A 14,805-nucleotide genomic window follows, 5' to 3' on the forward strand; every position below is an offset into this window, starting at 1 on the left:
TAAGAAAGTTGGTTGAGGGGAACGAGAACAAGCAAAAAGTTGATAGCTGAAGCCAAGTCATTAGGGGAGGGGGAATGATGTGAGGAGCTGGGAGGTAATAAGGAATGAAGAAGAAAGAATCTTGAGAGGAGATGAGAGTTGACAGTGGGAGAAAGGAAAGGAGGAGGGACACCAGGGGGAGGTGATAGGGAGGTGAGGAGTAGAGACGAGTTAAGAGGGGAACCAGGGTGTAAAATGACTGGATGCGATAGAGTTTGTTACATGTGTTCGGGAAAGTTTTCTTTAACAAAATATAGAGGTCCCAACTAGAGAGAGTGTGGTACTGGATCTAGTGTGATAGGGAATGAGACAGGGCAGGTGACAGAAGATTGTGTAGGGGAGCACCTTGCGTCTGATGATCGTAATTCCATTCGTAGTTGTGGAAAAGGATAGGAATGCTCCTTGGGTTGAAATTCTCAATTGGAGAAAGGCCAGTTCTGATGGCATCAGAAAGGATCTGGCAGGTGTGGATTAGGACAGGTTATTTTCCAAAGTGAAGTACTGAGTTTGTTGGAATAAATGACAAGGCTCACAGTTTTAGAGAACCTTGGTTTTCAAGGGATATTCAGGCTCTGGTTAAGAAGAATGAGGTGCATAGCAGATATAAACAGCAAAGAACAAATATAAATAAGGCACTTGAGTATAAATAAGAAGTGCAAGAAAATACTTGAAGAAAATCAGGAGGGCTAAATGAAGGACTGAGAATCCTCTGGCAGACAAGGTGAAGGAGAATCTTAAGGGTTTCTACAGAGTTCAAGAAGCTTCTTTTCATTTACCCTGTCTATAGCCCTCATAATTTTGTATCCCTCTCATTCTCCCCTCATTCTCCTCCACTCCAGGGAATAATTCTTGCATATTTAATGTTATGAGGCAGAGGAAGACTTGTGAAATATATGTGAAAGTTAATTTTAGAAAGGAGAGTCATACGAGAAGACTAGCAGAGGTTTAATGCAATTCCTATATTTGAAAGAGAGACTGAAGTAGTGCAGGGAGCCATAAGGCAATTAATTTTTGCTGAGTAATCTGGAGGATCCATATTTGTTCAGAGCATGTGTAGTTGTTGGGTGCCAGGAAGCAGAATAGATAACAAGCTGTCTACAGGAGAGAAAATAGAATAGAATTTAAGGATAGCCATTCAGATTAACAAAAGCTGGGAAGTGTGCAAAAGTCTTGGTGCTTAAATCACCTTTGTTCACTGTATTGATGATTTGGGAATAGAAACTCAATTTTAAAATTCAAGGAAATGCCAAATTCTCAAGTTGATTTGATATAAACAAAATATGCACCAAAGTTGAACATTCATACACCTAAAAGAGAACATATAATGGGCAAATAATTTTCCATATGTGTAAAGTAACATATTTTAGCAGGAAGAATAAATGATTGTTATATAATTATGTGCTATTTCCAAATGAGATTGAGGAGCAAAAGGACCCAAATGTAAGCATTCGCAAATCACATAAGTAGTAAAGCAAAACCCAGGAGTTGGTTATGTTATGAACCCCATAACTGGGTCACTTACCAGCAAAGATAGAGAGGTCCGCTGAAATCTGATGGTACTATTTTTAAACATTTTTATTTATAAAGGGGCACAAAAGTAAGGTTAATACAAGCATTCAGATAACATACGTCGTCAATACTCAATCTAAAGCGCGGGTATAGTAATAATCAACAATAAGAAGTAGCTCTATCGTTTGTCTAGGGGTAAAACTATTGTCCGATGGAAATATCAAAGTCTCTGGAGTTCATGCAGGCTTTTAGCCTTTTCAGGGACCGCTGGGTCTCACGTGTTGGAGAGAGAAAATAAACTTGCCAGCCTTTTGGACTCAAATCGTTGAATCGGGAACGTGGGTTCCCCGTTGTCAGTTCGAAGTCCTTTTCGGGGTTATCAGCCACTCGTTCCCCAGGTTAGGGGAACCGAATCACACGTGGCTCCCGAATAGCTTCCCGTCATCACGGGAGCGATGAGCGATGGTGTCTCCTTCTGGTGCGTCGCTGGGGTACTGCCTCCTGCAGTCCCCTTTTTATCTTGACTTGCAGAGTTGTAGATGTCAATCAAGGTAGGGTGATACAATCCCCACCCCACATTGTCCGAGGGTGTCCATGTCCCTGATAGCTGGCACGTAGTATAGAGTCACAATTCACACAGGTGTCTCTAAGAACAATGGTCAAATCCATTGCATTGTCTCTCATTTCCTGGGTCCAAGACCCGAATTAATAGCGATCTTGCGATTCTCAGGAAGGAGGGGGCTGGTATCATAACAATTACCAACTACAGGAGGAAGAAGCTGAAGGTCCATCAGGCAGTCCTCATTGAGGAAATGGAGGTGGAGAGAGTCTGCAGCATTAAATTACTTGGCATTAACGTATCAGAGGAGCTTTCCTGTAACCAGGACAGTAGTGTCCATCATAAAGAAGGCACAGCAGCACTTCTACTTTATTAGAAGTTTGCGTAGATTTGGCATGTCACCAAAAAGTTTGCCAAACGTCTATAGATGCAGAGTGAAGAGTATCTTAACTGGTTGCATCACGGCTTGGTATGGAAACACCAATGCCCAGAAGCAGAAAAGATGACAGAAAGTGGTAGATATAGCCCAGAGCATCATGGGCAAAGTTTTCCCCACCATTGAGTACATTTGCTTGGAACGCTGCTACAAGAAAGCAGCATCCATCATCAAAGAACCTTGCCGTCTAAACCCATACCCTCTTGTCACTACTACCAATAAGGCAGAAGGTATAGAAGCCTTAGATCTCACACAACAGGTTTCAGGGATAGTTATTACCCTGCAGCTGTCAGGCTCCAGAACCACTGTGGATAATTTCATTCATCACTATGATCTGATTCAATGACATATAGACTCACTTTCAAGGACTCTTTAAAACTAATTTCTCACTTTCACAAAAATACAACTGCAGATGCTGTGTATCAAAGAATACGAACACAATGCTGGAAGAACTCAGCAGGTCAGGCAGCAATCTGTGAGAAAAGAGTAGCCAACGTTTCGGGCCGAGACCTTTCATCAGGAATCCTGATTGGGTCTCGGCCCGAAACGTTGGCTACTCTTTTCTCACGGATGCTGCCTGACCTGCTGAGTTCTTCCAGTGTTGTGTTTGTATTCTATTTTCTAATTTCTCAGTTTTGTTTTTATTTGCAGTTTGTCTTTTACACATTGGTTGTTTGTCAGTTTTATGTATAGTTTTATTGTAAAATTCTACCAAAATTATTTTTCTTGTAAATGCCTGCAAGAAAATTAAACTCAAGGTAGTATATGATAATATATGTACTTAGAAAGATTGACTTTGAACTTTGATAGACAACTAAAAGTAGGCAAAATATGTGTGCAATTAAGATAGAGTTTACTTATTGTTTACAATATGCAGCATTGTCAATAAGAAAGTTTTACAGATTTTTTAAAAGCCAAAGTGCAGGATTACTTGCATCTTCTGAGATTTCAAATTTTGTGCCTAGGTGATTCCACCAAAGGATTGGAAACCCAGAAGAAATTACAACAACATCGATAACTTGATTATTCCTGCTCCAATTCAGCAAATGGTTACGGGTCAGTCGGGCCTTTTTACTCAGTATAACATACAGCAAAAACCGTTGACAGTAAAGGAGTTCAGAAAGCTGGCTAATAATGATAAGTAAGTGTAATATTATGAGGATGTATTATTTTATGGATCTTTTAAATTGAAGATTTTGGAAAAAGATATTGTTAAAGTTACACTTCAAAACAAATCATCAGTTTTAGACAACAATGTGCTCAAATTAAGTATTCTGCACTGAAAAAATGAGCTTCAATTACTCTCCAATATTTCCATTTATTCTTGCTTCAAAGCTTCATATTAATGTAGCTGATGGTTTTCTGAAACATCAGTTGTAAAACATTTAGTAATAAACAGTCAGTTGGAACTCAGCGGGTTGAGCGTCATCTGTGGTGTGGTGGTGGTTTTTGTGGAGTGGGCAGATTTATCAATTTTTTGATACAAAATCCTGCAGCAGGACTTGAAATATGTTATTTTCCCACACAAGATGCTGCTTGACCTGCTGAGTTTCTCCAGCAGTTTGTTGCTCTAGATTCCAGTATCTGCAATCTCCTGAGTCTCTTGTAAAACATAAAAGCAATTGTTTGTGTTCATAAATGAAAGGAGTTTGTTTTAAATGGAGAAATTCAAAATAGGTACTATTTCAAAACCAGCTAAGCGTTTCCTTGCAGTCATAATGGGGAATGTTATAGGGAGCCACATATGACTCCTAAGCTGACTCAACTATTTAATTTAACAAAATAAGGCATTATAAATTGTGAACTCTGAGTACTTAGTCTCCTCATGCTAACCAAGATGGGTAAGAGTTGTATTTACCAGAGGAAAGCTGTAAGTGAGGATAAAATATTAAATTTAGTGGAAAGAGACATCACAATGATTTTTTTTGGGGGTTTGGAAGAAGTCTCAACCAGAGTGAAACCAATAGATGTATTATACTTGGACTTCCAGAGGTGTTTGATAGACTGCTCCACAAAAGGTTAAATCACTTGATGAGATCTATGGTTTTGGAAGTACAAATTGACGATTGACTGTTAGGTAGGATCAGTAAGTGCTACAAGGGGATAATTTTCATCAGTCTCCCCTCTATGGACTCCGTCTACACCTCTCACTGCTCAGAAAAGCAGCTTGCATAATCAAAGACCCTTCCCTCCTTGCACATTTTTTCTTCTCCCCCCCAATTTCATTGGGCGGAAAATGTAATTGCTTAAAAGCTTGTGCCACCGGACTTGAGAACACCTTCTATTCTGCTGTTATAAAACTATTGAATGGATCTCTTGTATGTTAGGATGGATTCCAGACCTCACAGTTACTTTGTCCATGGCCGTGCACCTTATTGCCTGTCTGTACTGCACTTTCTCTGTAACTTTATTTTACTTGTCCGTTATATATCCTTGATATAATAAACTAATAATGCCACATCTACTTGGGTACAGCAAAAATCTTGTTTTACCTGCTATCTATTTCACTGAATCAGTATACCAGAGGAAAGCTGTAAATGAGGATAAAATATTAAATTTAGTGGGAAGAGTTTGCACCCCATAACCAATGGAGTACCATACTGACTGGAGCATTTGTTTACAGTATATGTCAATGACTTGGAGAAAGGAAGTTGATATACAGCAAATAAACTCCAAACGCCAAATATCGCAGATGTTGGAAATCTGAAATAAAAGTGAAAGTGATTGAACTTTATTGGAATTTTCTGATAAATGATGTCTGACCTGAAACATTTGGTCTTCACAAATGTGCTTGATCTGATGAGTACTTCCAGTATTTTCTGTCTTATTGTCTGGTGTAATTATTACAATGACCTTCCAATCTGATACTGTACAATTATGTACCATCAAAGAAATTGACTGAGGGTATTTCTTAGCTTAGTAGTTGGAAGGCAAACTGATATTTTCATCCTCTTCTTCCTCCACTTAATCCTTCTAGTCCCTAATTTAAATGGAAAAGAAGACTATGAAGAAATGAGGGTAATTTTTTTTTACCAGATATTTTCTTAGGATAGCAATGGCTGGTTTGATTGAGGTTCAAGCTCATTTATTAAAATGAGAATTTGTAGTTGCTATATTCTTATAGTTATGGATGCTTTTCTGAGTTTGGCTTCAGAAATCTTTTCAGTTCATTTATTTTGAAGCAGATACTGCACTCCAAGATACCTAGATTATGAAGATCTTGAACGCAAATACTGGAAAAATTTGACCTTTGTAGCACCAATCTATGGAGCAGATGTCAGTGGTAGCCTCTATGATGAGGTAGGTAATTGTGTATCAAATTACACCAAGTAAGTGGTTTGGTATCAACTGGACTTCTCTGCTTTGTAACTGTTATATATAAGGAATTTAGTCTTTAATGCAGTGCTTACTATTATCTATGGATTGTGAATCACACGTATTGAATGAAGCTTTTGATGTTCATTGGCAATCCATGTGGAAAAGAAATAACAGTTCTTTGAGGAGCCCATGGTAGGATTTCATTTCCTCTTCCCAAGAGCTTTGTAGTTTGTTTTAGAACTTGAAGGTGGTGTATGACACAAGCTAATAATTGAGCAGATAATGTCTACAATCAACCATGAATGTTTAAAATATCTTCGGTACTAGTTAGTATGTGGGTGTGGTGGCTACAATTACCAGCCACACCATCAACCGGGCATATTAGTGTGTCCTGTAGCTGACCATCCTCCTGATAATCTGGTAAACAACTGAGCTGTTGCATTGCACCAGCCTAAGTAGATAGGGCTGGGTAATTGGTTTGTGCCATTCTGCTATAGCCAGAGGGGTGTTCTTTGGAGCTACTTCATTTATGCTGTATCTTTTTAAGGAGAGGAACGTTTTCTCTCCCCTGCAATTTACTATGGACTGGCCAGCATTGAATATAAACCCACAGTCAGGAGATGAGTGGTGTCACTTGGTTTGAGGAGTATTTATTATGTTGTTGTAACCAAGTTCTGTTTAGCTGATTCAAGTTTGGACTGTAGAACAGTTCTGTTGAGTTTGTAAATATTTTGGGTAAATAAAACCCCTATTTTTTTCACCTTTACCTGCTCTCCCAGTTTTATGCTTACCCTGGTCCTTCACAGTGGGCACTAAATATATGGTATCAATTAAATTTGAATCAAAAAACAAATTGATAGATGAACTCTGTGGGTCAGGCAGCAAGTTGGCTTTTCAGGTGGAGATCCTGCTTCAGGAGTAAGTGTCTAAAGGGGAGATACAGCTCATATAAAGAAGTGAAAGGAATGGTTGAGGCAGGAGTGCAGGTGAGGAAGGGTTGATTGGCAAATAGAGTCAGATGGGGGCTTGGAAGGGCAGTAAAAGTGACAGATTGTGTAGTGGAGACAACAAAGGGCTTGAGATTATGTAATCTGATTTTTAAAAAAAAGGAAAGGTGGTGAGTGGAACCATGTATCTAAGAGACATGGCAAATGGGAACAATAGTGGGAGGTGATAGGAGACCCAGTGGGTTAAGTTTGTGGGTGGCAGGCAGATGGAATCAGGTTGGGTAAGGAATTCCTGGCCAGTTTTCCTTATTATACCCAATGTGAATTTGAGACCAAAATTCTGCTCTTACTGCCCTAACTTGCACAGGTCCCTACATTTGCTCCCATTTAATCAGCTCCTTAATTTTAAAAATATCACTGAGATTCAGATTCAACTATGATCTGATCCCTTCTTTCTCTTCAATCTTTGCCATCCTAAATACCTCCTGACGTATCTACATGTCTTAGGTTCTCGTTTCTTCATCATCCAACATACTATATACTGGTTTCACCATTGGCAGCTTTGCATTCACTTATAATAGCCCAAAACCCCAGAGCTCATTCCCTCCAAGATGTTCTATGAAAACTCTAACCAAGCTTTTGATAATCTGCCCTAATATTTCCTTTTGTGAATCTGTACCCAGTCTTGTTTGCTAATCTTACTTTGAAATGCCTTAGGACATTTTGTTATGTCACATTAGACTATAAGACATAGGAGCAGAATTGGGTCATTTGGCCCATTGAGTCTGCTTCACTATTCAACTATGGTTGATCTTTTTTTCCCCCTTCCTTAGACCCACTCTTCGGCCTTCTTCCCTTAACCTTTGATGCCATGGCCAATCAAGAACTTTCAATCTCCGACTTAAATACACCCAAAGACCTGGCCTTCACAGCTGCCTGTGGTAACAAATATCACAAATTTACCACCCTTTGGCTAAAGAAATTTCTCAGTATCTCTGTTTTAAATGAACACCCCTCTATCCTGAGACTGTGCCCTCTTGTCCTAGACTCCTCCACCATGGGAAATATCCTTTCCACCTGTACTCTTAGTAGATCTGGAGCCTAAAACTGTTCACAGTACTTAAGGCGAGACCTCACTAATCCCTTACAAAGCCTTAGCATCACAACCCTGCTCTTATATTCTCGACCTCTTGAAACGAATGCTAACATTGCATTTGCCTTCCTCACCACCGACTCAACCTGAAAGTTAACTTTTAGAGTGTTCTGCACAAGGACTCTCAAGTCAGAAACAGAATCAGGTTTATTATCACAGGTATGTGATGTGAAATTTGTTAACTTAGCAGCAGCAGTTCAATGCAATACGTAATTTAGCAGAGAGAAAAAAAACCTAATAAACAAGTAAATCAATTACATATATTGAATAGATTAAAAAAGCGTGCAAAAACAGAAATAGTGTATATTAAAAAAAAGTAAGGTAGTGTCCAAAGATTCAATGTCCGTGTAGGAATCGGATGGCAGAGGGGAAGAAGCTGTTCCTGAATTGCTAAAAGCGTGCTTTTAGGCTTCTATATCCCCTACCTGATGGTAACAGTGAGAAAAGGGCATGCTCTGGGTGCTGGAGGTCTTTAATAATGGACGCTGCCTTTCTGAGACACCGCTCCCTAAAGATGTTCTGGGTACTTTGTAAGCTAGTACCCAAGATGGAGCTGACTAGATTTACAACATTCTGCAGCTTCTTTTGGTCCTGTGCAGTAGCCCCTCCATCCCAGACAGTGATGCAGCCTGTCAAAATGCCCTCCACGGTACAACTATAGAAGTTTTTGAGTGTATTTATTGACATGCCAAATCTCTTCAAACACCTAATAAAGTATAGCCACTGTCTTGCCTTCTTTATAACTACATCGATATATTGGGACCAGATTAGATCCTCAGAGATCTCGACACACAGGGACTTGAAGCTGCTCATTCTCTCCACTTCTGATCCCTCTGTGCAGATTGGTATGTGTTCCTTCATCTTATCCTTCCTGAAATCCACCATCAGCTCTTTTGTTTTACTGATGTTGAGTGCCAGATTGGCACCACGCCAATAGTTGGAATATCTCACTCCTGTATGCCATCGTGTCACCACCTAAGATTCTACCAACAATGGTTGTATCGTCAGCAAATTTATAGATGGTATTTGAGCTATGCCTAGCCACACAGTCATGGGAATAGAGAGAGATTAGAACAGTGGGCTAAGCACACACCCCTGAGGTGTGCCCGTGTTGATCATCAGCAAGGAGGATATGTTATCACCAATTTGCACAGATTGTGGTCTTCTGGTTAGGAAGTCGAGGATCCAAGGTACAGAGGCCCAGGTTCTGTAACTTCTCAATCAGGATTGTGGGAATGATGGTGTTAAATGCTGAACTATAGTTGATGAACAGCATCCTTTTGTAGGTGTTTGTGTTGTCTAGGTAGTCTGAAGCCATGTGGGGAGCTATAGAGATTGTGTCTGCCGTTTACCTATTGTGGCAATAGGCAAATTGCAATGGGCCCAGGTCCTTGCTGTGGCAGGAGTTCAGTCTAGTTATGATCAACCTCTCAAAGCATTTCATCACTGTTGATTTGAGTGCTACTGGGTAATAGTCATTAAGGCAGCCCACATTATTATTCTTAGGCACTGGTATAATTGTTGCCTTTTTGTAGTAAGTGGGAATTTCTTCCCATAGCAGTGAGAGGTTGAAAATGTCCTTGAATACTCCTGCCAGTTGGTTGGCACAGGTTTTCATAGCCTTACCAGGTACTCCGTCAGGACCTTTCGCCTTGTGAGGAGGGTTCACTCTCTTTAAAGACAGCCTAACATCAGTCTCTGAGACGGAGATCACAGGGTCATCAGGTGCAGTAGGGATCTTTACAGCTGTAGTTGTGTTCTCCCTTTTGAAGCATGCATAGAAGGCATTGAGTTCATCTGGTAGTGAAGCATTGCTGCCATTCATGCTATTGGGTTTCGCTTTGTAGGAAGTAATGTCTTGCAGACCCTGCCAGGGATGCTGTGCATCCGATGTCTCGTCCAACCCAATGGATACAAAGTCCCTTTGTATCTCAGATTTTTGTGTTTTCTCTCCATTTGGAAAACTCTCTGTGTATTTATTTCTACTACCAAAGTACATGACCATGCATTTTCCAACATTGTATTTCATTTACCACTTTCTTACCCATTCTCCTAATCTGTCTAAGTCCTTCTGCAGCCTTCCTGTTTCCTCTACACTACCTGTCCCTGCACTAATCTTTGTATCATCTGCAAACTTGGCACCAAAGCCATCTATTCCATCATCTAAATCATTGATGTACAAAATAAAAAGAAGTGGTTCTAACACTGAACTCTGAGGAACACCACTAGTCACTGGCAGAAAGCCAGAAAAGGATCCTTTTATTCCCACTTGCTGCCTCCTACAAATCAGCTAATGCTCTAACCATGCTTATAACTTTCCGGTAATACCATGGATCTTAATTTGGTAAGCAGCCTCTTGTATGGCACCACAAAGGCCTTCTGAAATTCCAAATGTACAACACCGCTGCATCCCTTTATCTATTGTACTTCTAATCTCCTCAGAAAATTCCAACAGGTTCGTCAGACGAGATTTTCCCTTAAGGAAATCATGCTGACTTTGTCTTGTCTTGTCCTGTGTCACCAAGTACTCCATAAACTCATACCTAACAATTGACTCCAATATCTTCCCAACCACTGAGGTCAGGCTAATTGGTCTATAATTTCCTTTCTGCTGCTTCCGTTCTTTCTTAAAGAGTGGAGTAATGTTTGCAATTTTCCAGTCCTTTGGAACCATGCCAGAGTCTAGTGATATTTAAAAGATCTCTACTAATGCCTCCACAATCTCCACTGTTACCTCTTTCAGAACCCTAGGGTGCAGTTCATCTGGTCTGGTCTTATGTACCTTTAGATCTTTCAGCTTTTGAGCACCTTGTTTGATGTTGTTAAGAGTTATAGCTGTAACTCTTGAATCATTGATGAACTACCTAGTCTGGATAGAAAATTAATAGTTTTCTGCCTCTTAAAAAAAACTAAGCAGCCAGATTTCTGAGAATGAAAAATACCATTTGTCATTGTGTGGTACCTTGTGTGGGGAAGTGCCTATGAAATGGGATCACTAGATGTTGAAAGAACTTCAAATACATTTTGGTAAATCTCTTACCCAGCTTCCTAAGAAATATTGACAGAAATAAGTAGTACAATATGCAGTGGATTCCAGTTGAGTGGGACACATAGGAACTGGTACATTTTGGCTCAATTACGTGGCTGCCCCAATTAGTCAAATTTCATGGAAATAGTTAAAAAGCTATTAAAAAGACAAATTGAGTAACAAATTATGTATTTAAATGAAATACAGAACAAATGAGAGCACTATCAATATAATACTATAAAACAGTGTATTAGTCCTAAAGTTATCAATGGAGGAATTGATCCAGTGTCGGCAGCCTTGATTGACTAAATGAATAAAATCAGTGTAGACACCTGCTTACGTTGGTTTTGATGATGGCATTTTCCATACCTTAATTTTCATTGTAACATTCAAGATGATGGTTGATGCCTTCAAATTCTTCATAGTTTTTAACTTGTTGTTAAACTTGTTAAAGTAGTAAAAGCGTTTCATTTTCATTCCTGGCCATTTCTGGCATCTGCAAGCCTGAATGCTTGAAACCGCAGTGATCAAAACAGTTCTGAATTGCCTTGGTGTTTATTTCTTGACAACTGTCAGTGACAAAAATCACTACTTTTTGAACAGAAATGCATGCCATTGACGCTATCTTAAAAACCATTTGCTCTAAGTACGGTGCAGTGTCCAATAGCCACATAAGTGCATGTGACTGTTGCTAGTTCTCCTGCCCCAATTAAGTGCATAGTGTTCCAAATAAATAAAGGGAATCACGGCAATTTTCTCAAATAGTTTTAGTTCTTTAAGAATTTTCCCAAATTAGCAGCCGCCCTGATTAACAGATAGCACAATTAACCTGGATCCACTGTATTGCTTATTTTCAAATTGTTTGTTTCCAGCTTCACTTGTTGCAGTTTGAGTTAGTTTGAATTGTATGTAACACAGCACTAACTTCATTGCAAGTATGATATAACGTACTTTACCACTTGGTTTTGCACATCTGTTCTTGTGGTGAATAATTGCACCTGGATACGTTGAACTGTTCTTGTTAAGTTTTATTCAAACTGTTAGCAACGTTGAATTTAGACATTGTAACATTAAGTGGAATCTAAAAAGCAATGCACTGCAGATAGAATTTCTCATCTGATAAGATATGTACCTTGTAGTAGATTAAATGATCTCTGTATTTTTTTTTCCTGTTTGGAACTATAGGGCAAAAAAAAATCATTCTTTGAAGATGTTCTCTTTTAATAGGATAATTTTTGCTCCTTATTTTTTCTCTTTATGGTAGGGCTCAACAACAATTTTTTTGGATGTATGCAATATTTAATTGGAATATGAGAACTTTATCCAATATTCAGCATCAGAAATGCTGTTGAAACTTGAAGGCATTGGTAATTTTGAGGGAAGTAATGATGTAAAGCTGAATATTGCTAGCATGAATGTGTTACCTGGCGTTTTGGCTAAATGAGGTCACTATGGAATGAAATATACTGTGGCTGAGGGATCCAAGAATAGATTTGGGGGTGAGAAGAGATGACATTACAGGAGATTCTCTAACTTTGATAAGATGGGTTAGAATAGAACCTGGGAATGGCAGCTAAGAAAGCTCACCACTGCCTCTACTTCCTCAGTAGGCTAAAGAAATTGTGCATTTCCATGTAGACCCTTACCAGTTTTTATCGACACATCATGGACACCTGTGATTTGCAGTTTGCTGATTGTTCAGGTGTTCCAGCACTCTGCAGTTTTGGAGAGGATTCCGGGAGGCAGAAGCAGCATGCCTAGTGGCGAGAAGGCTGCAGGCCGATGTTCGACTCCATTTCACTGATGATCGCGATGAGGGAGATTGAAACATAGAGGTGAATGCAGAAGATGAGCGCCAGATGCCTGCCTTTTGATCGCTGGTGGGATCGCTCTACTACGGAGCGGGAAAGCTGCCTTTTGATCATGGTGGGATTGCTCTGCTATGGAGAGGGAAAGACCTGCTGCTGTGCCTGGAGGGTGTTACCCAGGTTTTCTGCATTTTGAATATGGACTTGGACCGTAGACCTTTTTATTTCCAGATTTGTACTTTTTTTATATTCTTGTGTTTTTCACCTGATCTTCCTAGTTTTTTGTGTGCGGGGGAGGGGGATTTGGGGATTCGATGTGCCTGTTCCATTTTTGTTCATTTTTTTGTGTGGGGAGGAGGAACTTTTGGGGTTTATGATCGTGCTGCCATTCTTTTCTTTCTTGGTTTCTTGGCTACCTGGAGGAGAAGTACACTTTGATAATTATCCTTTGGAATGCAACCTATATGGATGCATCACAGCTTGGTATGGCAGCTGCTCTGCAGAAATTGCAGAGTTGTGGACACAGCTCAGCACATCACGAAAACCAGCCTCTCCTGTATTGGACTCAGTCTATACTTCTTGCTGCCTCAGAAAAGCAGCCAGCATAATCACATACCCACCTTAAACATTCTCTCTTCTCCCCTCACCCTTTGGGCAGAAGATAGCAAAATCCTGAAAACATGTACCACCAGGCTCAAGAACAGCTTCTACCCTGTTGTTATAAGACTTTTGAATGATTCAGTCCTTTTGCGAAAGATCAGAATTGCACAGAATGCCACTTTAGAAACCTAACTGAAGAGTTCAAATTCAAAATTACCTGTGCAATTTTATTGCAATATCAATTAATCAGCATCTGCCACCTTACTTTAGCGCATCAATTTCCTTTGATAGTATTGTTTATCTTAATTTTGAAGGACTTGTGTTCTAAGAAAATGTTTGATTACGGAAAAATTCATAAATCAAAAAAATTTCCATTAGTTTCAATATAAAAACTTAAAATGACATCTAAAGCTCATTAATCTTTGCCTAAGAAACACCTAAGTACTTAAGAATACATCAGCACAAGTCTCTTAAATAACAAGATATTGTATTATCAGTTAAATCATCACATTAGAGTAATGTGTTGTTGCTCAAGCTATAATGGTTCCGCATGTGTAAGTGTGTTGTTGTGATTACAGTAATTCTTCCACAGCATCCTTGTCTACTCATCAACCCGCCCTCATTTGCTAACTTGTCAATGATTTTTGAACAGTCCATGAATTCACGCACACAACCCTATTATTTTGCACACTTTGCACTTCTAAAATTTTTATTGTTTCTTAATTTAACATAATTTTTTATGCATTACATTATCCTGCTGCTGTAAAAAAAGAAATTTCACAAATTCAGTGACTATAAACCTGATTCTGGACATTTTTCATGTGTGTCAATCCGGTGGAGGGGGGAGGTTTATGAGGTGCATACACAATGCTGTCCATAGCTTCCTTCATGTGTCTTTCATTGTTGCATGGGTTCACCTACTTTATGGCTATGCTGATATTGTATCATTTCCCAATTTCCAAAGTAAATCATTGTTGTTGGACTCCAAAATATCCTGTCTAATTACACACCATAGCACTCAATATAGCAATGACAGTGTTGTTCATAGGTTGTTAAAAATGAAGTTGTATTAAGGAGCAGTAACATAACATGGATCAAAACAGAAATGCTTGCACAAGCACAATGATAAACTTACCTGCAGCAGCAGCAATACAAGTATAGAGCATCAGACAAGCAGCATTCAAAAGAAACACATAAACATCAATTTTACACAATTTGTACTAGAAAGAACCCAGTTAGAACCGAAGATAAATCAAACGCCATCATAGTGCCAAGTTATCTTAGTGTTGCAATATTGAGTTAGTGATTAGGGTTGTGCTGTTTGTTTCAAGAACTGAATGCTTAGGAAGTAGCTTTTGAAAGTAGTGGTGTGGGACTTTATTTTATTCCTTTTAGAAAATGTTCGTTA

The 14,805-nt window shown here is 39.3% G+C and overlaps 1 protein-coding gene across 6 annotated transcripts in view; it reads left to right on the plus strand.

The window, feature by feature from the left end:
* LOC140729074 (lysine-specific demethylase 4C-like) overlaps positions 1-14,805 on the plus strand; it is a 373,937-nt gene that overhangs the window by 16,016 nt on the left and 343,116 nt on the right. For 4 of the 6 annotated variants that reach the window (XM_073048378.1, XM_073048374.1, XM_073048377.1 and 1 more), the window contains 2 exons: positions 3,509-3,684; positions 5,726-5,843. In XM_073048378.1, coding sequence (XP_072904479.1) covers positions 3,509-3,684; positions 5,726-5,843 — 294 coding nt within the window. The remainder of the gene's footprint in view (positions 1-3,508; positions 3,685-5,725; positions 5,844-14,805) is intronic. The other 2 variants (XM_073048376.1, XM_073048379.1) reach the window with 1 other exon arrangement.

The sequence above is a fragment of the Hemitrygon akajei genome, chromosome 6 (genome assembly GCF_048418815.1).
Source record: "Hemitrygon akajei chromosome 6, sHemAka1.3, whole genome shotgun sequence".
Lineage (NCBI taxonomy): Eukaryota > Metazoa > Chordata > Chondrichthyes > Myliobatiformes > Dasyatidae > Hemitrygon > Hemitrygon akajei.